The sequence below is a fragment of the Ceratotherium simum genome, chromosome 5, assembly GCF_057802395.1.
Source record: "Ceratotherium simum simum isolate JZ-2026a chromosome 5, ASM5780239v1, whole genome shotgun sequence".
NCBI classification, from domain to species: domain Eukaryota; kingdom Metazoa; phylum Chordata; class Mammalia; order Perissodactyla; family Rhinocerotidae; genus Ceratotherium; species Ceratotherium simum.
Genome location: NC_141904.1, coordinates 48,800,920 through 48,827,573, shown reverse-complemented (window position 1 = coordinate 48,827,573; position 26,654 = coordinate 48,800,920). Strand labels below are relative to the sequence as shown.

Genomic DNA, 26,654 nt, shown 5'->3' with positions numbered 1-26,654 from the left:
GCCAAGACATGGAAGCAACACAAGTGTCCCTCGACTGATGATTGGATAAAGAAGATGTGGTGTATATATATACCATGGAATACTACTCAGCCATAAAAAAAGATGAAATCATCCCATTTGCAACAACACGGATGGGCCTGGAGGGTATTATGTTAAGTGAAATAAGCCAGGAAGAGAAAGACAAACACTGCATGATTTCACTCATATGTGAAAGATAAACCAACACATGGACAGATAGAACTGCTGGTGGTTACCAGGGGCAAAGGGGGGGTGGGGGGAGCAAAAGGGGTGGAGGGATGCATTTATATGGTGACTGACAAACAATAATGTACAATAAAAATTTCACAATAATAAAAAAAAAAGAATGAAAGAAAAAAACATTAGGTTGCCTTTTTCTATTGATTTGCACCAGTTCTTTATATATTCTAGATCAGTGTTGTCCAACAGAAATAAAATGCAAGTCACAAATGTAATTTAATCCGGTCTAGTAGCCACATTTTAAAAAGTGAAAAGAAACAGACAAAATTAATTTTAATAATATTTTTTACTTAATAATACAATTTACTTAACCAAGATATTATCATTTCAACATGTAATCAATAAAAATTTTTTTGTACTAACTCTTTAAAATCTGGTATTTTCTACTTACTGCACATCTTAATTTGGCCTAGCTACATTTTAAGTACTCAACAGCCACATGTTTTTAGTAGCTACTGTACCAGACAGCATAGCTGTAGATACTTTTTCATTCTTGTTGTTAGTTAGGTGTGTTGCAGATCTTTCCTTCTAGTTTATAATTCTTCCTTTCACTTTTTGTCTTTTGATGACAAAGTTTCAAGAGAGTTGAATTTTGCCTTCTTTGGTTTGTACTTTGAATTTTAAGAAAATTTTCCCTATTACAAGGGCATGTCCCAAAGATAGTATATTATTCTATATTTTATTCTAAACTTTTTCAAGTTTTGCCTTTTATATTGGAGTCTTTAATCCATCTGGAATTGACTTTTAGGTAAAATACAAAGTAAGGATCCATTTCTTTCTCTCCAGATGGAGAACCAATGGGATAAGCCAGCTCCAATATTTTGGTGTTTTTGTAAGTTGTATGTTTTATTAATTTGCACTTTTTTTTTTTTTTTTGGTGAGGAAGATTAGCCCTGAGCTAACATCTGTTGCCAATCTTCCTCTTTTTGCTGAAAAAGATTGGCTCTAAGCTAATATCCATGCCCATCCTCCTCTACTTTATATGGAATGCTGCCACAGCATGGCTTGACAAACGCTGAGTTGGTCAGCGCTGAGATCCGAACCTGTGAACCCCAGGCCGCTGAAGCAGAGTGGGTGAATTTAACCGCTGCACCACCGGGCCAGCCCCTATTTGCACTTTCTAACTTCTAACTGCTGGACTATGGAAATGCAGTTGATGTTTTTACCTGGCGAAATTGAAAAATTATCATTAATTCTAAATATTATTCTGTGAATTATTTTGGGTTTTCTAAGTAGACAATCATATCACCTGTAAATAATCGTCCTTTTCATTCCTTACACGTTTTATTTCTTTTGTTGTTTTATTTTGCTGGCTAGGACTCAAGTACAATGTTGAATAGAAATGGTGATAACAAGCCTTTGTGTTATTTTTAATTTTTAAAGAAATGCTTTATTTCACCATTATGTATAATGTTTGCTCTAGGTCTTTTTAGTGGATACCCTTTATCGGGTTAAGGAAGTTTTCTTCTATTCCTGGTTTGCTAAGAGTTTTTTTTCTTTCTTTCTTTTTTTAAAATTAAGAATGGTTATTGAATTTTAACAATTGTTCTTGCATCTAAAAGTATTTGGTTGGGGGCCGGCCGGTGGCGCAAGCGGTTAAATGTGCGCGCTCCACTGCGGTGGCCCGGGGTTCGCCAGTTCGGATCTCCTGCGCGCACGGACGCACTGCTTGTCAAGCCATGCTGTGGCGGCGTCCCATATAAAGTGGAGGAAGATGGGCATGGATGTTAGCCCAGGGCCAGTCTTCCTCAGCGAAAAGAGGAGGATTGGCAGATGTTAGCTCAGGGCTGATCTTCCTCACAAAAAAAAAAAACAAAATGAAATAAAAATGTCTTTATTAAAAAATAAAATAAAATAAAAAAATAAAAGTATTTGGTTGTCCCATCTGTATTAGCTTTCAATTGCTGCTGTAACAAATTACCACAAACTTAGAAGCTTAAGACAAAACAAATTTATTATCTTACAGTTCTGCACATCAGAAGTCCAGTGTGAATCTGAACTAAAAACAAGGTGTTGGCAGGTTGCATTCCTTTCAGGAGACTCTCCGGGAAAAATCTGTTTCCTGTTCACTTGGTTGTTGGCAGAATTCAGTTCCTTGAGGTTGTAGGGCCATAGTCCCTGTTTTGTTGCCGGCTGTAAAATGAGTGAGGATCATTTCTATCTTGTAGAGGCCACCACATTCCTTGGCTCATGGCCCCTCTCCTCCATTTTCAAAGCGAGCAACAGGGAGGTTGAGTCCTTGTCCTTTTGCATCTTTCTGACCACACTTTTGCCTTCCTCTTCCATTTTTAAGGATTTGTGATTAGACTGGGCCCAGTTAATCCAGTATAAACTCCCCATCCCAAGGTCTGTAACTCAATCACATCCAAATCCCTTTTGCCATGTAAAGTAACATATTTACAGGTTCCAGGGATCAGCGAGTGGACATCTTTAGGGAGCTATTATTCTGTCTAACATCATCAAAATTTGTTAATACGGTGAATTACATGAAAAAATTTGCAATATTGAACCCAAACTTTCTTTCCTGACATAAACTCAACTTGATCATGATTTTTACTTTTTAACAAATGGCTGGATTTGCTTTAATAGTATTTTGTTCAAGATTATGCATTGCTGTTCAAGACTGAGAATAGCTTGTAATTTTCCTTTCTTGTCCTATCCTTGCCTGTCTCGGTCTGTCTGTCCTTCCATCCATCTATCTCTTCCTCCCTCCCTTTCTTCTTGAGGGAAAACTGACTACTGATTCATTTTTTAATGGTTCTAGGACCAAATAGATTTTCTATTTCTCATTGAGTCAGTTTTGCTAATTTGCATTATCTTACAAAGTTGTCCAAGTTGATCTAAGTATTCAAATTTATTGGCATCAAATTGTTTTTTGGTTAATTTTATAATCTCTGCAGTTTCCAGTTTTGTCCCTCTTTTATTTATTTGTATTTTCTATTTTCTCCCTAATTTGCCAGAAGTTGGTCAACAGTCTTTTAAAAGAACCAATTCTTGGCTTTGTGCATCTTCTCCATTATATGCCTTTTCTTTCTTTCATTAATATCGTACTTTCATCTTTATTTCTTTTACTTTAGTTTGACATGTAATTTGATAATTTTGTCTTTTTCTCCAACATAAATATTTAAATTTCTAAATTTCCCTCTAATTACTGCTTTAGCTATATTCTACAGTTTTGCTATTTAGTTATTTCATTATTCTTTTTTTTTTTTGCTGAGAAGATTTGCCCTGAGCTAACATCTGTTGCCAATCTTCCTCTATTTTGTATATGGGCCACCACCACGGCATGGCCACTGGTGAGTGGCGTAGGTCCACGCCTGGGAACGGAACTCAGGCTGCCAAAGCGGAGTGTGCTGAACTTAACCACTAGGTAACTGGGATTGGCCCTCATTATTCTTTAGTTCCAATTATTTTGTGATTCCCTTATGATTTTTTTCCTGACCAATGAGTTATTTACAGCTGTGCTTTTGAATTTTCAAGTGTCTTTTTCCCCCCAGTTAGTGATTTCTAACTTAATCGCATAGTGGTCAGAGAATGTGGCCTATATAACGTTAATTATTTGAAATTTGTTGAGAATTACTACATGGATTTATATGTGGTCAATTTTTTTTTTAAATAATTTTATTTATTTTTTCCCCCAAAGCCCCAGTAGATAGTTGTATGTCATAGCTGCACATCCTTCTAGTTGCTGTATGTGGGACGCAGCCTCAGCATGGCCGGAGAAGCGGTACATTGGTGAGCGCCCGGGATCTGAACCTGGGCCGCCAGCAGCGGAGCGTGCGCACTCAACCGCTAAGCCACAGGGCCTATATGGTCAATTTTTATAAACATTCCACATGTGCATTAGAAGGATGTGAATGCTCTAATTGTTGAGTGTAACACTTTATATAGGTCTATTAATTCAATCTTAATTATGTTGCTCATATCTTCTGATTCTTCTTTGCAAGATCTATCCATTATTTTCAACTGTGTCAAAATCTGCACTATAGTAGTAAATTTATCCATTTTTCCTTGTAGTTCTATCAAATTTTGCTTTTTATATTTTAAAGATATGTGATTAGGTGCACACATGTTTAGAATTCTGAAGTCCTAGGATCCTGAACTTTTTATCATTATTTAGTAACCTTTATTTATTTTTAGTTTCCTTGTTGTTAACACAGCTCTATCAGCTTTCTACTGTTATACTAGCCTGATATCTTTTTCCATCTTTTTTTTACCAATTTTTGTTAGGTAAAATGTAAATATTTTTCCCAGTCTTTCAATTAATTTGTAATATTGTACTGTTGAAGGTTTGTAAAAACTTTTTAAAAACTTTTAAAATTTTATTGAGGTCATATTGGGTTTTAGCATTGTGTAAATTTCAGGTGTAGATTATTATATTTCAGTTCCTGTCTAGATTTCATTTTTCCCATCCTTTTATATCTTTCTGTGTTCTTGGTTTTAAGAATGTCTCAAAAATAGCATACAATTGGGTTTTATTTTCTTGTCCATTTTACATCTTTTTTTTAAACTGGAGAGTTTATTCCATTTACATTTACTATAATTACTGAAATATTTGCATTTATTTTTTACCATATTATTATTTGTGATTTCTATTTGTTCTACTATTTCTTTGTTTCTTTTTTCTGTCTTCATGTCTTGCTTTTTTTAATTCTATATTCTCTTTCTATTAATTTGGGAATTATATACTCTTTTAGTAGTTACCCAAGATATTTTAACTTGTACGCTTAAAAGAGTAAAGCTTAAAGTTAATCAATATTTTTACCCTCTTCCCAAACACTACAAGTATCTTGGAAAACTTCAACTCCAATCATCACCCCTCCCATCCCACTTCCAAATTATGACTTTGTTGTCCAGGATATTAGTTCTATCCTGCTTTACTTTATTAACCACACAAATTATATATTATTCTTATTACTTTATACGGTAAATATTTTTTAGTTTTAACCACTTACTTACCAATTGCTTTGCTCAACATTCCTTCTTGCATCAGGGATTATTTTCTGTTAATGGTAAACTCTAGATTTTTTTTGTCTGAAAATGTCTTGAATCAGATAATCAGGTTAAAATCCTGCCTCTACCACTCCTTAGTCATGTGACCCTAGACTACCTTAACCTCTGAGATCTTTGGTTTATTCATGTGGAAAACTGAGGTAATCTTGAGCAGTTTCATCCTCTGCTGGGAGAGACAAGGCTGGGAGGGAAGATATAATAAGAAGCTTCTGAGATGAATTCTCTGGAAGGGTGCCGAAGATCCAGAACAAAACAAACACTACAATCATTTCCCTGAGTGTTTGATAATCTTGTAGGGAAGACAGGATTAACACATATTGAAAAAAAATTACCTAATAACAATATTCATATATACTTGAGGGTTAAAGTGTGTGGTTCTTTTAAGTCAGTACTTTCAAGCCCAATGAAATGGTTGGCTCATAGGAGCTTATGAAGGAAGAGACTGCTTTTTTTACAGAGTGAGTGCTTGCCTGGATGTCAGCAGCCTGTTAGCTGCTCAACAATCCAGTTTCAACAGAAAAATCCAATGTGAACACTTTAAGAGTTTCTCAAAGAAAGAGAGTAAAAAAAGTAAGGTTTTCAAAAGAGTTGCAAAGTAGTTTTTCATTAGAAATCTGGCACATACAGGGCCAGACACTATATAAAATATGAAAGACAGACAATAATGCTTCTGCCTACTATGAACTTATAAGTTGGGAAGATAGACATATTATGTAATGAAAGTCAGTTAACAAAGCAGTATAGAACAGAAAAGACAACTACAGAGTACACTACTACTATATAAGAAGGCGCTGACTTCATACAAATAATGTATGTAATAGGGCTCAATGTAGGTTGTGTATTGTTTTCTAGATTCCTCTTAACTTGTGTTGAGATGTGCAGATTAAATATGAATAAAAATCAGTTATACTTTTCTTCCCCCAAGGAATTCTAGGGCCAAAAAAGTATGATAGATTTGTGTGGTACAGTTAAAATAACCATTATTGTAAATGATGCTGCCTTTCTTTTATATACTGATTAAATCTAAAATAACTTTCAATTCTGTTGAGCCTCATGTATCTACATAACTTTATAAGGTAACTAATTTTTATTGCATGGCTATTAGTTTACATGCACTACATACTTTCTCAGACATCATTCTGTTTCATGCCCCCCAAATACTAAGATGTCAGTTATATATATTTCTATCCTACAGAGGAGTAAATACACATTTAAACCACTTGATCGTAGTCTTTCATTTGTAGAATAATACCTTTATTTAGAAAACCATCTTTCTCCTTATATTTTTAATTAATGGAAAGGAATTAGTTTCAGTTACAACAGAATGTGTTGATCTACTAAAACTAAGCAGTAAATCACCATCAAAACACTGTATATAGGGGCTGGCCCAGTGGCATAGTGGTTAAGCTCATGTGCTCTGCTTCAGCACCCGAGGTTTGTGGGTTTGGATCCCGGGTACGGACCTACGCACTGCTTATCAAGCCGTGCTGTGGCAGGCGTCCCACATATGAAGTAGAGGAAGATGGACATGGATGTTAGCCCAGGGCCAATCTTCCTCAGCAAACAGAGGAGGATTGGCAACAGATGTTAGCTCAGGGCTAATCTTCCTCACCAAAAAAAACAAAAAACAAAAAACAAAAAACCGACTGTATATAACAGCTTATAGACACCCAAATCATGTTTCTATTCTAATGCTAGGATGGACATGTTTGTATTTATGATTTTATGGTTAATATACAACTACAGTAATAGCCAATTTTGGTTTCCTAGAGACCAAATGAAGAAAAATACATTTTTGGAATACGTAACATAGACCATTCATTCCTCTATTCAAAAGAACACTGGGGAAAAAAGAACAAATTGATGATAAGGATCATTAACAGCAGGGAATAGATTCAAGATAACATTTAAATAATCAAGGAAATTGAGTTAAATGTCTTACAAGTTGTTGTGATCTTCATAAGCCTTGTACTGGCAAGCCTCAACTTGCAAACATTTGATCTTGATATAACACAGCCTTGTATATTTCATTCATGTATACTCCCAAACTGCCTCTCCGATACTAAATTCAACCTTTCATACATCAGCAGACCACTATTAACCACAGGCTATAGCCACCGGGAATAGGCATGTCTCTGCCAAGGTGAGGGTGTTTGTAGGAGCACATGGGTAGCGACAGATTCCCACACCACCCTGCCCACATTGGGCTTGTTGCCACTGTCGACCCTACTCCCTCTTGGCAAAGCAAGGAACTTTGAGGAGTCCTTAGGACTGAAGGCCTGGGGCTTCCTTGTCCCTTCTAAGTTGGCATCTCTTGAGAAGCACAACCAGTCCTCTGACAATCCTCACCTGGGGGAAGGATGTGGTGAAGGAAGAATGGGATGGAAAGAGGCAAGATTTAAGTGGGTAGGGGCGGCTTCCCCACTCAGCTCCAGCTGTGGGTTCAAGGTCGAATGACCTTTTCCCTCTCTCCTAGAGCTTTAGCCAGGTTCCCATTAGAGGCAGCAGAGCTTTGGCCTGGGCACATTGAAAAAAGGCACCACTCAGTGGCACCTCACTGTCTGTGTTGTATCAGTCCTAAGAACTGTCTTGTCAACAAACTACCTCAAAAATTTTGTTTATAAATAGTAGTTTTGGAAAATGTGCTCAAGGGATCAACTGCTGTTCCTCCCCTCGCCCCCTCAACTATATTTTTTCTTGTCCCATCCCTTTACCAGGTACCCAGAGCATAACTGTGGGCAATGTTTGAACTTTGGCCTCCTGTCTCCCCTAAGTCGAGATGCCGGAGTCAACTTTCTTTCAGGGTCACTACTGGCTACCCTGGGGTCTCCTGGGATGGGAGTAGTATGGGCTAACAGGAGGCAGTAATGGCAGGAACAATTATAAAATTTTTTACGGTTTTTAGCACTTCAGGAATGGAATGCCTCTTATAATACATTTCACCTTAAGACTTTTGACATTTTTCCTTCAACCACATCTGCAGAAAGCTTTATGTAAGAAAGCAGGAGATAGTCAGTATCTAATAATTATAGGCTAAAGACCAAATCATTCCACAGCTTTGATCAAGAGGCCAGGCCCAAGTATGTGTTCCAAGGATGCATTCTCTTTGAATTTAAAATATGTGTACAAAGAACCCCTAGTACAATAATAGATGAGGACATTTAATAGTACTCAATCTTCCAACAATCTTGCCCATAAGATTCATTTATTTACGTTTGGGGCTTAGAATTTCCCACTGACCCCCATGGCTCCACAGGCTTACTGCATCGGGTTCCAACCAGACTAATGCTTTCTCTTAAGACCAGGTATTATAGAGACCAGTTGCACCTTCTGCAAGAGAACTGCTTACTTTGTTATTAAGGAAATAGGAAACCTGTACCTGACTGCTTTTTCTCATTCACCTCAGTTTAGATCCTTATCACCACATACTTATATTGTTTCAGCCATCTCCACCTAAAATTAAAATAGTCTTTTCCTATCATGGTTACTTTTCATGCTTCCAGTGCCTCATCTGTAAAAGAAAGCGGAAAGGCTGGTATACAATGCCAGGTAGCTGTTAACCACTGCACTATATAATGTCTGGAAAAGTGCTGACATTTATTGAAAGTTTAAGGCTTTACAAATATTCTCTCATTGAATCCTCACAAAAGTGAGAGGACCTGTCCACATTAATACACTCATCTTACAATGAGAAAAAGCACAGAGAAATTAGGTAACATGCACGGTCTGTAGAGAAGTGGTCATGGGAGACTTGAACCTAGGGAGTCAGATGGGCCCTGGACCTGGATGCTATGTCTAAAGGCACCATAAAAAAAATGCCAAAATAATCCCCAAGTGACAAACAATGATGATAAAACACTAATAGACACTGCCAGCATAGATACATACATTCACACACACACACACACACACACACACACACACACACGACAGAAAAAAGAGCCGGTAAAGTATGTCTATTCTCTTAGATCACAGTTCAGTAATTATGACACACAGTGTCTTAGTCAGTTCGGGCTGCTATAACAGAATACCATAGACTGAGTGGCCATAAACAACAGAAATTTATTTCTCACAGTTCTGGAGACTGGAAGTCTAAGAGCAGGGTGCCAGCATGGCTGAGTTCTGGTGAGGTCTCTCTTCTGAGTTGCATACTGCCACTTTCTCATTGTATCCTCACGTGGCAGACACGGAGAGAGCTCAATGGGACCACTTTTATAAGGGCACTAATCCCATTCAGGTGGCTCCAGGACCTAATCACCTCCCAAAGACCCCACCTCCTAATACTATCACCTTGGGGTTTGGGATTTCAACATATGAATTTGTAGAGGGCGGCTACACAAACGGGGGTACACAAACATTCAGTCCATAACACATACCTCCATCCGATTGTTTGCTGGTAAAATCCAATTCAAAATTAGTGAACAAAAAACCCCACAAAAAAACTGATCCTGAAGCCCCAATTTCAAAATGATCGGCTGTCATAAACTCTTCAACGTCCTGAGAGTTTAGCTAACAGCTTTATGCATTCTTGTTTCTTCCAAAAATAACTAAAATCCTGGAGCCTTTTCAAGGTATCCTACTTAATCTCACCTTGTCCTTTTTTGCAGGAAAGTGATTAATAACCCTTTTTTAAAGGACATTTCCTCCAAGGCCTTAAGAACCACGCAGAAGACGGGAGCTGTAGCCTTCCAGATTGGGGGTGGGGCAGAGGGTGCTCCAGGCGGAGGGTGTGGGTGGTGGAGACGCTGCCCGGAGGTGGGCGGTGGGGGCAGAAGACCCAGCGGGAGGCAGGAGGGAGGAGGGGGCGTCCCGGGAGCTCGGCCTTAGAGCGAATCCTCGGCCTGGCTCCCTTTCCGTACTTGCTGAGGGGGCGAGATGAAAAGGCAAGGGGGAGAGAGAGCGAGAAGGAGAAATAAAGGAGAAAGAGGGACAGGCACCGGAGGAACGGCGACTGCCTTACCTCAGAGCCGGGAGGCCCGGGGGAGGGGCCGTCGGCGCCGCTGCGGTCTCCGGTGCTCCGGGAGGACAGGTCTTCGAGGGCGGCAGGGCAGTTAGGCTAGTGTCCTGGGGGCTCCAGCTGTTCCTCCGACGTCTCCTGCAACCCCCACCGGAGCGGGCCGGGTCACGCCTCAGCCCCCGGCCACCTCGGTGGGCCCGAGGGAGAGGTCGCGGCGCCGCCACTCTAGGTCCGGGGCCGGTCAGCAGCGCTCGGGCCCGGGGCTTATTGTTCCGGGAAGTCGCAGGCAGGGTCGGGCTGGGCCAGCTAGCTGCGCCCAGCCCCGCCCGCCCCTGCCTGGGGTCGACCGGCAGCTGCCGGCGCGCCTACTGGTGGCAGACGCGCGGCCCCTGCCTGTCTCTTTAAGGGGCAGGGCCTGTGCGGCTGAGGGGCGGGCGGGGTGCGCGTCGCTCCCCGAGTGAGTGTGTAGGGGAGAGAGCCGCAGGCGGGCGCCGGAGGGAGGGAGGGAGAGAGCAAGCCAGCGACGCGGGCCGCCCCTGCCGCCGCCGCGGTCGGAGCAGCGGCCTCCTCCCCTCCCCTCCTTCGCGTCGCCCTGCCGCGGGGAGGGGGCTCGCGTCGCCGCCTCTAGCCGCTCTCGATGAAGCAGCTGCCGCCGCAGCCGCCTCCGAAGATGGGGGATTTCTACGACCCCGAGCACCCAACCCCTGAGTAAGTATCAGCTCCGTGGCCTCCCGCTGCCGGCGGTCGCCTCAGCCCGAGCCGAGGGCGGTGCGTCCTGACGGGTAGCGGCGCGGGCCGGCGCGAGGAGTAACGGGCCCGTGGTGGACTCGCGCGTGCGGCTTGGGGAGCAGGCCCGCACCGCCGCCTCGCCCGGGCCGCCGCGGGCCGGCGGTTGGGCCCGGCGTTGGCGCCGCTGCTCGCGTCGCAGCGGCGGTTGGGCCGGGCCGGTGGGGGAGGGGCGGCCACGGCCTCCGCTGCCGCCGCCGCCGCCGCCGCGTTCGCACCGACCCGGCCGGCCCGAGCTTCGGTGGTCTCCTCCGGCTCTCCGTGGCCCGCCCAGGCCGCGCTGCAGGCGAAAGGCCCGAGTCGGAGGAGCTGCTGGAGCCGGACTCGGCGAAAGGGCACCGGCGAGGGCTAGGCCGCGAATCCCCGGGCTCGGGTGGAAGCCCGGCCCGTCGCCCGGCCTCCCGGCGACGGCGGCTCGGACCGGAAGGGCCTAGCGCGCGTCGCTCGGCCCAGGGCCACAGAGGGGCCCGCGCTGCGCTCTTTGGTTTGATGTTTTCTCCTGGAACTCGATCCTGGCCTTGTAGTGCTTCCGGCTTCAGATGCTGCACCTTTGGCACTTTGGTTTTGTAATGGTGGCAAGGTTTGTGTGGCCCCGATGTTGAGGTGACACCAGGTTTGTTTTTCCGCCCGAAAATGAAAGACTTGAGAGAGGCATACATTCTCTTCCAGATTATGAGATTTGCACACTTTCGGACACTCTACTTCCTTAGTAACAGGAACCTCTTACTCTGAATGGATGACTTTCTACTTCTCGTGAAGACTTAGCTAAAAACCAAGAGTTTTTTGAGGATTCTCTAAAGAGACAGTGTTCTAGAAAACCGAAATATAGTTTTGCCCAATAGTATTTTTTCAGCCTGGCACATTTTTACGTCTCTCTCCAGGGCTGTATCTGCTACTGTATCTGATACCTCAGAGAGCTTCCACTCCGGAGCCTGGATTCGCTTCTTTCCCTACGCCCTCACAAGACTATTGTTTTATAAAGCTACTCTTCAACTCCATTTGCTGGTGTTGGTTGAAGTCTAGACTTAGGAATATACGCTTCATTTCAAACTGAACGGTTGATTGGAATTTCAAATGAAACTGTCTCTTTTATGACCAGAATGATTCCAAGACATTTGCTCTTTTGACACATTTTACCTTAGGTCTGCTATGGCTCTTTTTTTGAACACTTTGCCAAATCTTTTCACCTTGGTCCAGAAATGTCTGGATCTTACTTGATAGTCCTTAAGTTCGATTGCAACACAGAAAGATTCTGTTGGCTTGTTGATGGTTATCTCTGCAGAAAAAGAGAAATAATTATTCTGCCTTTCTAGAACAAAACTCAACTCTTATTTGCAATAGTAAGTTGTCTCAACATGGCTTTATCCTTTCATGAGTTCTTGCTTATAGGTTAATATTACCTTAATTAGATTGTTTTGATTTACTGCACAATCATCAATCCACTTACAAAGCTCATGTTATACGCTTTGGGTGAGACTTGGAAACTCAAAAAAATTTTTGTATCATAGTCCAGTAAATGCTTATTGAGTACTTGTCTTGTACAAAATAAAATGTTAGCCCCTAAATGGGCTAAGTGCCTGCTTTCAGTTCCTTTTATCAGGTTGTTTGGTGAAGTCCAGAAGCTTGAAGGATCACATCCTTACACTTCTCGGGGGAAAACATAATTTTTCGTACTTTATGGGAAAATGGACCCAAAAGTGCTTCTTTGAGGGACGTGAGTGGGGAGGAATCAAAAATGCTTTATTTTTTACACAAAGCCTTAGAGTTTTTATTTTTGCTGCTTTTCTGTCTCTATTGCTTTGGATTTCTAACAGTGACTAAGTAAGTTCTGAAATATATATGTGGGTGTGGGTGGGTGTGTATTAACCTGTGTGGAATATGTAAAGAATTATAAAATGTTTTCTGTCATAATACTATAAGAACTGGAGGAGATCTTAGTAGGCATCCTGAACAATACTGCCTGTTGTACAGATGCAGAAACTGAAGCTTAGACAAGTGAAGTGACAGCAAACCCTGTGAGGTAGTGTGTATAAGCCAGTTAGTGTTTATACCACTGGAAAGAGAAAAGCAGTATAGTGTAGGGTTAAAGAACTTGGATTTCCGAGTCAGACAGACCTAGGTTTGAACACTAGTTGAACCTTGGACAAGTAACTTCATCTCTCTAAGCTTGGTTTTTCTCCTCTTTGAAATAGGTATCATAATGGTAGCAACCTCATAGGGCTTTTTGGGAGGATTGAATGAGAATAGTGTATGAAAAGCACTTGGCACGGAGTGTGGCACATGTAAGTGCTTCTAGCTGGAGTCATCAGGGAAACCTTAAGAGGTAGGATATCAAGCATGAAAAGATTAGGTGGCCTTGAGAGGGGGTGACATGACTGGGGGAAGGAGTGACCAAGTGCCCTTTTTAGAACTTTAGATAGTTTGAAATGGTTCTTAGACACATGAAGAAATGGAGGCATGAAATGTAAATTCAGTTTGAAGTAACAGAACCTGATGTTCTGTATTTGTCTTGTACTCACTCTTTAATCAGACACAGCTGTAATACCTGGCTTTTTTCTGTGGCATATAGGATTGTGTTTCAGGTGAAAATGGCTGTAATCATCTGAGTATCTGTGCATTAGGTGTCTGCTATTGGGCAGGCCCAGGTGTTGAGGACACTGCAAATTAGATCCAATCAGAGTCTTCAAGGAACCCTTCCGATGAGAGAGACAGGCAAGTACTTTATAATAATAGAAGTGCTGTTCTTTGAACATATGCCTGTCTATTTTGTGCCAAACATAGGCACACTAGGGGTGAGTGGTGTACAAAACAAACTAAATTTTGCCTTTGTGGGCGCCACTCCTAGTGAGGAGTGATAAACAAATAATACAGAAAGTTCAAAGGTAAGTACTTTGGAAAATGGAGCTGGGTAAGGGGGATCCAGAATTTCTGGGGAAGATGTTGCAATTTAAAATGAGGTTGAGGGCCGGCCCAGTCGCTTAGCAGTTAAGTGTGCGCGCTCCGCTACTGGCGGCCCAGGTTCGGATCCCGGGCGCGCACCGACGCACCGCTTCTCTGGCCATGCTGAGGCCGCGTCCCACATACAGCAACTAGAAGGATGTGCAGCTATGACATACAGCTATCTACTGGGGCTTTAGGGGGAAAAAATAAATAAATAAATAAAATCTTAAAATAAATAAATAAAATGAGGTTGAGTGGGTGAGCCTACTTGAGAGTGGTATTTAGGCAAAGACTTAAAAGGATGGGAGTTAGCCATGTTAATATCTGGGGGGTGGGGGCAGCTTTCCAAGTAGAGGGAATAGTTAGTTCCAAGGTGCTGAGGCAGACCTAGTGAGTTCTGCCCAGTATGGCTAGAATGGAATGAACAAAAGAGAGTACTAGTAGATTGGGTCGGGGTGGGGTGCAAATTTCACAGGGCTTTGTAGAGCCATTATAAGGACTTTGCCCAGAGTTTTCAACAGAGGAGTGACAGGGTATGCTTTCAGCTTTAGAAGGATCACTCTGTTCGCAGGGAGGAACAACAGTAGAAGCAGGGAAACTTGTAAAGAAGCTAGTCATCTAGGAGAGAGATGCTGGTGACTTGTACCAAGGTGGTAACAGGAGATGGTGAGAAAAGGTTGAATTCTGGATATATTTTGAAGATCAAACCAATATGATTTGTTGATCGATCAGATGTGGCATGTGAGAGAGGAGCCAAGAATGATTCTAAGGTTTTTGGTCTGAGCAGTTAGAAAGATGGAGTTGCCATCAACTAAGATGGAGATGACTGTGAAAAGAGCAAGTTTGAGGAATAGATTAGGAGTTCAGTTTTAGACATGGTAAGTTTGAGATGCCTGTTAGACATTTGGGTTGAATTGATATCCAAGTCTGGACTTCAGGGGAAAGGTGTGGACTATAGATGAATTTTGTAGTCATCAACTTAGATAGTATTCAAAGCCAGGAGACTGGGTGAGATCTCCAAGGGATCTAGTGTAGAAAGAGAAAAGGATTCATCCTTTAAATTGCAGTGTTAAGAAGATTGTTAGGGTCTTAACATGGATGGCATCCATAAACTTAGGGGGGAAATTACTTCTTCACTAACCTCTAACGAGAAGTTAGCATTTCTTTTAATCACTAATGTAAACAGCAAATACAGTGATGTTAACTATACCTGTGATTTTACTACTAGTACAAATTACAGATTTTTTATATATTGTGATTATTGTAGATATCTCAAAATATTATATTCATCGTTATATCAAAATTACAGTAGATATGAGATCTACCATTAGATTGTTAAGAAGCATATATATTACTATATTATGCGTTTGGGTTTTTTGTCCCCAATGTAATTGATCTCCTTTGTAATCGTATGTATTTTATTTTATACATTTAAAAATATTAAGCCGAGAAAATGGTCCAAGGCACACAAAAAAGTTAAACCCCTGGGCTCAGGAGCCATAACTCCGGGTTTAAAAATCTCACCTCTTTTACTTAATAGTTTTATGAACCTGGGCAAGTTTCATAATGACTCTGTGCTTTGGTGTCCTTATTTATAAAGTGGGAATCGTAATAGTATTTTCTACAAAGAGTTTTATGAGGATTTAAGAATTAGGACAGTGTTAGCTCTTTTATTATTAGTATTGGACGGAAAGATGCAGCTAGAAAAACCAGTACTTTACAAGGCACCATGATATGAAAAGCATGGTGAATTTGGCAAAAATAAAGTTTATTTACTGGGAAAAAAATATTTCAGCGTGTTCAAATAAAATATAAACTAAGGTGGATTATGATGATAGTCAAATTCTCATAATTCACCTTAGTTACAGTGGGGATAGAGATGTCATAGGAAGCCAACTGAGAGAAAGTATCTTAATGTGGCCACCAGATCCCACAGATGGTCTGGACGTTTAGTAGCTTTGCAGCGAGTATATGATTCAAAATTTTTGTTACACGCATACCTTGGAGATATTGCAGGTTGGGTTCCAGACTACCGCAATAAAGCGAATATTGCAATAAAGCAAGTCACGTGAATATTTTGGTTTCCCAGTGCATATAAAAGTTATGTTTACACTATACTGTAGTCTAAGTGTATAGTAGCGTTGTGTGTGAAAAAACAATGTACATACCTTAATTTGAAAATACTTTATTGCTAAAAAAAATGCTAACCATCATCTGAGCCTTCAGTGAGTCGTAATCTTTTTGCTGGTGGAGAGTCTTGCCTCAATGTTGATGACTGCTGACAGATCAGGGTGGTGGTTGCTGAAGGTTTGGGTGGCTGGGGCTGTTTCTTAAAATAAGACAACAATGAAGTTTGCTGCATCGATTGACTCTTCCTTTCATGAATGATTTTTCTGTAGCATGTGATGCTGTTTGATAGCATTTTATCCACAGTAGAACTTCTTTCAAAATTGGAGTCAGTCCTCTCAAACTCTGCCACTTTATCAGCTAAGTTTATGTAATACTCTAAATCCTGTGTTGTCATTTCAGCAGTCTTCACAGCATCTTTACCAGGGCTAGATTCCATCTCGAGAAACGGCATTCTTTGCTCATCCATAAGAAGCAACTCCTCATCTGCTAAAGTTTTATCATGAGATTGCAGCAATTCAGTCACAACTTTAGGCTCCACTTCTAATTCGAGTTTTCTTGCTATTTCTACCACATCTATAGTTACTTCCTCCACTAAAGTCTTGAACCCCTCAAACTCATCCATGAGAGTTGTAAGCAACTTCTTCCAAACTCCTGTTAATGTTGATATTTTGAACTTCTTCCATGAATCACGAATGTTCTTAATGGGATCCAGAATGGTAAATCCTCTCCAGAAGGTTTTCAATTTACTTGGATCCATTAGAGGGATCACTATCTATAGCAGCTGTAGCCTTATGAAATGTATTTCTTAAATAATAAGACTTAAAAGTCAAAATTACTCCTTGATCCATGGGCTGCAGAATGGCTGTTGTGTTAGCAGGCATGAAAACATTAATCTCATTGTACGTCTCCATCAGAGCTCGAGTGACTAGGTGTATTGTCTATGAGCAGTAATATTTTGAAAGAAATCTTTTTCAGAACAGTAGGTCTCAACAGTGAGCTTAAAATATTCAGTAAACTGTGTTGTAGACAGATGTGCTGTCATCCACGCTTTGCTGTTCCATTTATAGAACACAGGCAGAGTAGATTTAGCATAATTCTCAAGGGCTCTAGGATTTTCAGAATGGTAAATAAACATTGGCTTCAACTTAAAGTCGCCAGCTTCATTAGCCCCTAACAAGAGAGTTAGCCTGTCCTTTGAAGCCTTGAAGCCAGGCATTGACTTCTCCTCTGTACCTATGAAAGTCCTAGATGGCATCTTTTTCCAATATAGGGCTGTTTTGTCTACATTGAACATCTGTTGTTTAGTGTAGCCACTTTCATTAATTATCTTAGCTAGATCTTCTGAATATCTTGCTGCAGCTTCTACATCAGCACTTGCTGGTTCACTTTGCACTTTTATGTTATGGAGACACTTCTTTCCTTAAACTGCATAAACCAACCTCTGCTCCCTTCAGACTTTTCTTCTGCAGCTCCCTCACCTCTCTCAGCCTTCATAGAATTGAAGAGAGTTAGGGCCTTGCCCTGGATTAGGCTTTGGCTTAAGGGAAACTGCTGGTTTGATCTTCTATCCAGACCACTAAAACTTTCTCCATATCAGCCATAAGGCTGTTTCGCTTTCTTATCATTTGTGTGTTCACTAGAGTAGCATTTTTCAAGAACTTTCCCTTTGCATTCACAACTTGGCTAACTGTTTGGTGCAACAGGCCTAGCTTTTGGCCTATCTTAGCTTTCGACATACCTTCATCGCTAAGCTTAATCATTTCTAGCTTTTGATTTAAAGTGAGTGACTTGCAACTCTTCCTTTCACTTGAACGCTTAGATGCCAATTGTAGGGTTATTAATTGGTCTAATTTCAATATTGTTGTGTCTCAGGGAATAGGGAGGCCTGAGGAGATGGAGAGAGACGGGGAAACAGCTGGTCAGTGGAACAGTCAGTACACACACAACATTTATTAAGTTCGTAGTCTTATATGGGTGTGTTTCGTGGCGCCCCAAAACAATTACAATAGTAACATCAAAGATCACTGATCACACATCACCATAACAAATATAATAATAATCAAAAAGGTTGAAATATCGTGAGAATTACCAAAGTGTGACGTAGAGACATGAACAAAAACTGTTGGAAAAATGGCACCAACAGACTTGCTCGACACAGGGTTGCCATAAGCCTTCAATTTGTAAAGAACACAATATCTGCAAAATGCAGTAAAGCACAATAAAACGAGATATGCCTGTATTTTATAAGAGACAAATAGCTTTGTAGTGATTGAGGTATGGTTCTGTAGACCAGGGTACCCTCTTTGGGCTACTGAGGTACATGGGAGGCCAGAATATTACTTGGAAGGTTTCCTGGTGAGTAGGGAAAGCCTGATGAACTATCCTAGTACTTAGGGTAGAGTATACCTCTGTCCAGTATTCATGTCCCTCTTTGCTCTTGCCTTTTCTAGATTTCAGGCTGACCATTCTTCTCTTGACACATTATGTCTTTGCAAAGGTATCAAGCAACTGTTGATACAGTTCTGTTTTCCTAAGAAATGTTCACACTTCCAAGACATACTTTATACATAGCTATCTATCGATCATACTTTTCTAGTTGCTTTAGTGGGACTTTGGTATTCCTGAATCTTTTCTGCCACTTTTCGCTGTAGTGACTAATTGATTTAATCTATTCCCCTTTAAAAGAATTGAAATGCATTATGATTTACTCCTTAACAGGTATTTATAATAATTTTTGTTGATGTTGGTAGTGTTGTTCCATGAGCATTGTCAGTTTTTGCAGAGAAGCTAGAATGGTCATATGCTGGATAGCAAAAGATTGCTAGCCTGGGTTAGAGAATCAAAAGTTGACCAGCGTCATCATTTCTGTTAATTCTTCCATAGTACTATAGAGTACCTTCCTTTTATAATACAATTATAAAAGCTATATAGCTGTTACTGTAAGACCCTGAGAGACAATTCATAATAGAAACTGAACCATTTACACCTAGAGTCACTGAAAATCAGGTTTAAAATCCCTTTTTCTTTCTGAAAGAGATCCACTCTCTGGGGGTGGAGGGAAAGGCATTTTATTTTGAAAAAATTTCAAACTTGCAGGGAAGTTGCAAGAATAGTATAATGAATTCCCATATACTTTTCACCTAGATTAACCTAGTAATTGAAATTTTGCTGCATTTGCTTTATCTTTCTATATAAAAAAATATATATGTGTTTGTTTATTTTTGACTGAAGCATTTGAAAGTTGCAGACATCATGACCCTTGACCTCTAAATATTTCATAGTATTACCTGAGAACAAGCATTCTCTTAGATAACCAGTGTACAGTAATCAAATTCAGGCAATTTAACATTTATAACAATAGTGTTACCTGATACACAGTTCATATTTAAATTTTGCCAGTTGTCCCAATAGTGTCCTCTTTTTTCAGTCTAGGACTGCACATTGTATTTAATTGTCATGTCTCTTAGTCTTCTTTAATCTCTGATCTTAGAACTTTAAATTCAGGCCTTTGGAGGTACTTTACTATTATCTCTTTGTACTAACCATAAATGTGATATTTTAAAAACAATAACAATGTCTGGTAGTATGTTTAAAATGGTATCTTTTTTTAATTACCAAAACAATAAATGCTTATTGCAAAAGGGTAAGATAATACAGATGTTTATAGAGGAAAAAGTTAAAATCCACCCTTAACATCTTTTCCCTGCTCCACTTCTTCAGATCCCATATGGAAGAGGTAACCGTGGGCCGGTCCAGTGGCATAGTAGTTAAGTTTGCACACTCCGCTTTGGTGGCATGGGGTTCTCAGTTTCGGATCCCTGGCGCAGACCCACGCGCCGCTTGTCAAGCCGTGCTGTGGCAGCCTCCCATATAAAGTAGAGGAAGATGGGCACGGATGTTAGCCCAGGGACAATCTTCCTCAGCAAAAAGGGGAGGATTGGTAACGGATATTAGCTCAGGGCTAATTTTTCTCACAAAAACAAAAAAGGGAAGAGGTAACCACTACTAACAATTTAGTGTATACCTTTCCAGACCTTTTCTTTTTGTTTGATTTTTGTTTTTACATAAGTGGAGACATACACTACACGTATCATTCTACCTTTACTCTACATATTGTATCATCTGCATGTTTGTATTTACATACAAGATGTGCTCATTTTTTTTAACAGTTAGGCAATATTCTATCCTATGAATGTACTTTATTAAGTGGCTTTATTTTCTTAAGGTGTCTGGTTATCATGTTAAGCAGTTTAAAAGGGCCTTAGGACATGTTGTGCTATGTGGAAGGTATCTCCTTTCAAATAAGTTTCTGCACAGGGTGAGTATATGTGGTAATTTATAATGGTGTTTATGTGATTTTATTTGAGTTTGACTGCTGTACCTCTCTCTTTCCTTTTTTTTTTTTTTAAATTTTATTGTCCATACTTATTTTATTTCTATTTGCCCTGCCTGGTGCTGATGGATTAAAGAGCTTTCACTCCTTTCCTATTTTGATTAGTTGCTTGGTTATTTTAAAGAGAAAACTCAAGACATTTAAGTGCAGTCTCTTGAAAATGGGTGGTTTGAAGCTGGCCAACTGAAAATTCAATAGATTTGTTGTTTTTTGTAATGGGAATTCTATTTGGAAGTCTTTTCATGGATTCAAACAAGAGGCAATTACCATGTATAATTTTTGGTTATCGTATGCTGATAAAGTGTTGTATTTGAGTCCCTTAGCTTTGGAGTTCTTGTATAATGTACTTTATGTTTAATTTGGTAGTCTTTTATTTTGTTTTGTTTTTAAATCAAGCTAATGGTTACTTCAGTGTCTTTTCCAACCGAGCAAATACATTGGTCATTTAGATGGAGGTTTGAAGTTGGGTCTAAATTCCTATAGATGCTTTTTATTTTAGAATGGTTTTTTTGTCAGATGATAACATCTCACAAGTGAAAATATCCTTGGGATGGTGTGGGTGTTGATAGGAGTGTGATTGTGCTGGCAGACTCCTGGGAAGTCTGCTTACTAGAAGCGCTGCTGTGGGCTTGCAAGAACCTGGAGCAAGTGGTGGGTTCTGACGGTAGCTCTTCCTGATGCCCACTTCCTGCCAAGTGCAGTTAGAGCCTCTCTTTGGGGAGGGCTGTATAGTAATCACCAGTATTTTCTTCATAATTAGCTCTTTGGAGACCCATGGACTAACTTGTATTTTGAGTCTTTTGTCTGATATTTGGCCTCTTTATGAAATCTGTGTAAATGTAAAGTAGAGCTAACATTTTTCATAAGTTATATAGATAACTGCAAAAACCTTTTCTATGGAAATCCATTCATTCTGATCTTGAGCACACACAAAGACTTGGTAAAATTGCCTTGTTAAAAATGTAGCTCTTCAGTTTATCAATTCTAGATCAGAGTATCTATATCAACTCTAAAACATAAGCTACACATTTTAAGGTACTGCTTCTGTGCTGAACATTTAAAGAATTCTCTATAGTAAACAGATGGATTTTGTTGAGGTACAGTAAAACGTTTTGTTAGAAATCAGTGAAAATGTACTTCTGAAGATTTCCCCAAGGTGACTGTAATAGGTATACTCTTTAAGCTCAAGTTTACCGCCTCCATTAAAAAATAAAAACAAAACAAAACTTTTATTGTTGTGTAATTATTCAGGAAACTATCACAATTATGAAAAGTATAGTATAGTCTTTTTGACAGATTAATAGTTTGTGTAAGGAAGTAATGTTAATAGCTGAATATTAACACATTGAATTGAATATAAAACCAGTGTTTCCCCAATTATAGTATTTGCTCACGTACTTTAGAGAGACAATAAGACTACCAAGAAATACTTGGTGCTCATCTTTCTTTGATTACTTTTTTTCGTTATTAGAGAAGATAATGATAGTGTCAGAGGATATGAAATTGGGGCGGGAGTTGGAACCTGGCTGTGATAGGATGTTTTTTCCAGCTGTGCATATATACGCTAGGTGCAAAATTTGTTAGTTGTGTGCTTTTGTGAAATGTACCCATTGCTTAAGTATTTTTATTTTCATCATGACTATTTTTTCCATATAAATAGTTTAAAACGTGTTTGCTTGCATGTGTATTTTTATAATTCTCCAACTTTTAAAATACTTTGGGTAGTTACTAATATAAAGCATCAGGAAACTTTTCATTGGAGCCTGTCCGTCTTAGCATTCATCCATTCTCTTGCATGATTGCTTTTACTAGGATCTAAGGGATTTTGTAGTCCCATGTACTAGAAAACTGAAGGATCATGAGGAATATGTCATGGAGACTTATTCTTTTAAATGGAGGAATCCCAGTAACTAGCAGCTGGGTATATTGTAGTACATGCTTAGTAAATGTTTGAGTTGACCTGATTCTTCGTAACTATTATTCTAATTTCCTGATAGAGTGAATAGCAGCATTAATAATTACTGACTTCTATTGTAAGACATTCTTAAATAATTATTAGATTAGGACCAAGGAGGTCAGGGAATTGAATGGTATGTCTTTAGCTGATGAAAGTGATTGGTGCTCAGAGCACTTTTTATGCTTCTTCTGTAGGTGCTGGTGGAGACAAACTGATGAAAATTGGAAATCTCATGATGGTGGCCTGAGAGAGAACATGAGTGCTGCCTTAGGTAGAAATAGCCTATTGTGTTTTGTGCTAGACCAGTTTTTTCCCCCAGCCTTTGTAGTTATTTTATGCTTGTGTATTTTCCAGGATGGATAACCTGTTTAAACTATGCCCCTTTCTTTACCCTTGTTTAGTTGTCTTTCTCTTGAAATCCTTCAGATCACTAGTCTCATTTATCTCTTAGGGGCCAAAAGGAAGTAAGGAAACTATAGATGTAGTGATAAATCAAGGAGTGTTTTTGGATATACCACAAGGCTGTGACACTGAATAATGGTAGAAAACTTGTACTCTAAAAATTGAGGCTTTGTTGTTCTACAGGATAGCTGATGCTTTTTATACCTAGCATACAAAAAAACTTTTCGGTTTTCTAAGCCTTAAACTATATGAAGCAATTATAAAGTTATATTTAAACTTTTTACATTGTAATTGAACCTTTTAAACCCGATGTCTAGAAAAACTAGCTGAGATTGAACTCTTGACTATTTTAATTTATTCAGCTAACATTTGTTGAATGCCTTCCTTGTGATAAGGATAAGTAAGAAGTAAGCACAATGAGCTACAGCAGGGACATCTAACCCAAACTGGTGGGTTGGAGGGGTGGGCAGTCAGGGAGGGCTGCCCAGAGGAGGTATACTTAAACTTAGTCTGAAAGAATGGGAGTTAGGCAAAAAAGGGATGGGTAGAGAATGCTCTAGGGCCACACTGAAGGGGAGAGTACAGAGGGAAGATTGTTCCTGTGCCCATTTCCGGTTAGACTCTTCTGCATTTGCTGCCCAGTATAAATTGCTGAACAGCCTAAGAGGTACCTTGTATGGGGAGCCTTGTTACCTTACCTAATGACTCCTCATTCTTGTGACTTCCAACTGTTTTTCCCCTTAACTCATTCGTTACCATGGTTTACAATGGCTGTGATTTTAAAAGGCATGGGAGCTAGTGCCTCTCATTTTACAGATAAGGGAGGAAAAGGCCCGTAGAATCTCAAGCTGTGCTCACTAGCTAGTTGAATAACAGTAACACAACTTGAACAGAGGTCTCTTCATTTACCAATTTGTCAAGGACTAACTTTTTAATGATATTAAAGAATAACATCTAGAATAGCTGCCATTCATAATCAACTAGATTTCTATATTCTGAGTTACTTGTTTTCCTAGGGATCTCCTGGATTAGTCTTGAGGTCTTATTATAGTTCAATTTGGAGGGTGCAGAAGATACTCTACTTGAGTTAATTCTTTCTTCTGAGTTTGCAGATATGTATGCCAGAGGATTAGAGGCCTGAAATCACCTCAGCTAAAGGTACACTGGATATGTGGACCATCCAGATCTGCCCCTTTGGCCAAGTGCCTTAAATAGTCTGAAATCTTCATTGGAAATGAGCTTCTAGGAACTTTTAATCTCAAGTGAAACTCAAGCCTTGGTTTGTTATCATTCCATGTGTTAAGGGAAACCAGGAGAAGTACATATGTAGATAACTTGCCTTTTCTTGAGAGGGGTGATGTTTATTTTATGCCTTTCTCATGTCACGCGTACTACTGCACTGCCCTTTGTGCTACTTTTGTCTTGTTATCAGTACATACTGTGTCCAAATGGTGAGGTAGTCCTAGTTTAAGGGTGCTCTTAGGACTTTAACTCATGGTTTTTAGACCAATGGACAGAGCTCACAGATAGCAATAATGAACATATTTGTGGGAGCATAAGATGCCAAAGAAACATCATTCCTCATTGCTTATACTAGGGAATCAAAGTAGCTGTGGATTAACAGGAGAGGCTATATAATCATGGTTACTTTGAAATAAGAAACTTATATGTAACTTGCTAGGATGTCTTTAGATGTTTTTTCTACTTGAAGAATAGTTTGGGAAATGGGACCATTATTACTGTAACCTAAGTTGTTCTAAGTTGAACATCATTAAGACCCTAACTTAATAATTCTCTGATTGAGAAATTGGTATTATTCAAGGTTAGTTTAAAAACCAATGCTTAGGGCCGGCTCCGTGGCTTAGCGGTTAAGTGCGGGTGCTCTGATGCTGGCAGCCCGGGTTCGGATCCCGGGCACGCCCCAAGGCACCACTTCTCCGTCCAACCCGAGGCCGAGTCCCACGTACAGCAACTAGAAGAATGTGAACCTATGACATACAACTATCTACTGGGGCTTTGGGGGGAAAAAAATGAATAAATAAAATCTTAAAAAAAAAAAAAAAAAAAAAAAAAACCAATGCTTATTTTATGGTACTGTAGAGGTAGAAAGAAGGTATGCAAAGTTGGCGAATACTTAAATTGAAACTGGATCGTACTTCGAAATTTCTCTGTTAGTAAATTTTCTTATCTTTTGTTTTCATTAAAAGAAAGTTTGAGGTGCAAGTGGTTAAGTGCATGTGCTCCGCTGCGGTGGCCCAGGGTTCACCAGTTCGGATCCCGGGTGCGCACCGACGCACTGCTTGGCAAGCCATGCTGTGGCAATGTCCCATGTAAAGTGGAGGAAGATGGGCATGGATGTTATCCCAGGGCCAGTCTTCCTCAGCAAAAAAAAAAAAGAGGAGGATTGGCAAATGTTAGCTCAGGGCCGATCTTCCTCAAAAAAAAAGGAGAAAGTTTGAGGAGGGTAAGTAACATTGTTGTTTTACAAGTTTCGAGTTAGTTATATTATAGTTTAAGCCTAGGTTTACTAATGTAATTTTTTTGAGCCCATCCATGAATATAATACTTGGATTTTGTAAGAGGCACGATCTAGAACGGGAGTTGGCAAACTGGCCAGTGGGCCAAATCCAGCTTGCCTGCGTGTTTTAGTATAGCCTGTGAACTAAGAATGATTTTATATTTATAAAATATATAAAAAATCAAAGGAGAATAATATTTTATGACATGTGAAAATGATTTAAAATGGAGATTTCTGTGTTCATAAATAAAGTGTTATTGGAATACAGCCATGCTTATTCATTTACTTATTGTCTGGGGCTGCTTTCACACAAAAATGTTGGAGTTGAGTAGTTGTGACAGAGACTACATGGCCTACAAAGCCTAAAATATTTACTTTCTGGTTCTTTATAGAAAATTTGCTTACCCTTGCTTCAGAACACTAATGAAAAATCATATGTTAGTGTCTGATTTCCAAGACTGCTTATATACAGTTTTTAAATGCATTGAGTTTTCAGGAAAGCATGGCCCAGCGCAGTTTCATGCTTTTTAGAGTGGCTTCGTATGAAGCTCACGGTACCCCAACTTGGCATTAGAGTGATGAATATCACAGTTATGTTGGAATAATTGTTTCTATTTTACGTTTCTCCTCTATTATAAACTTTTAAGAAGAGCTTTAAGCTTTCAGGTTGTTTTTCTCTATATCAGTGAGGAAAACAGAATTTAACGTAAGCAATTGGTTTGAAGAGTTTTTGGAGAACTGAGAAAATGAAAAGGGGACACTAAGGTAACAGAGATGGAAAGGCAGAAAGTCTCCTAGGGCTGGGAGGGAAAAAGGAAGAGGGTGTGGTTACCAGAACCTAGAAGCTTGGAGTAGGGCCCCCTGAAGCTTAGACCTCTGAGGAGGTGGCTGTTGGACAACTGGTGCTGGTGTCTATGAGGAATTGCCATCAGGCTGGTCTGGGATTGTGGAAAAAAGCTAGAAACTGGAATCAACACTAGGGTGAAATTCATTGAGGGGTTAATACGCAGAGGAACTGTGACCAACAGGAAGGAGCAAATTCCCTCTTAGTCTTCCAGCCTTTCAGTCTTCTAACACATGCTATTAGTGCCAAAGGAGATACGTGGTTTAGAGGGTGTCCTAATCATACTTTCGCAAACAAGAGTGTAGAAAGTGTGGGCTAGGAGCTGAAAGAAAATACCTTAATAATGACACATGGTCTAAACATATTGAAAAGTTTCTGAAAACTCCAGGTAAGAAATGGTTCTATTGTATTTTCAGAATCTGGAAATGTAGAAAAGAAATCCAAAAGAAGATTTTG

At 39.9% G+C, this 26,654-nt stretch overlaps 1 protein-coding gene across 7 annotated transcripts in view; it reads left to right on the top strand.

Moving 5' to 3' along the window:
- Positions 1–10,624: 10,624 nt before the first annotated feature.
- The window catches only part of SETD2 (SET domain containing 2, histone lysine methyltransferase), a 139,443-nt gene continuing 123,413 nt past the window's right edge, over positions 10,625–26,654 (top strand). For 3 of the 7 annotated variants that reach the window (XM_087430869.1, XM_004419624.3, XM_087430872.1), the window contains exon 1: positions 10,631–10,936. In XM_087430869.1, coding sequence (XP_087286995.1) covers positions 10,866–10,936 — 71 coding nt within the window. In that variant the 5' untranslated portion in view covers positions 10,631–10,865. Of the gene's footprint in view, positions 10,937–22,628; positions 22,706–26,654 lie in introns of all 7 variants that reach the window. The other 4 variants (XR_015552216.1, XM_014791438.2, XM_087430870.1 and 1 more) reach the window with 3 other exon arrangements.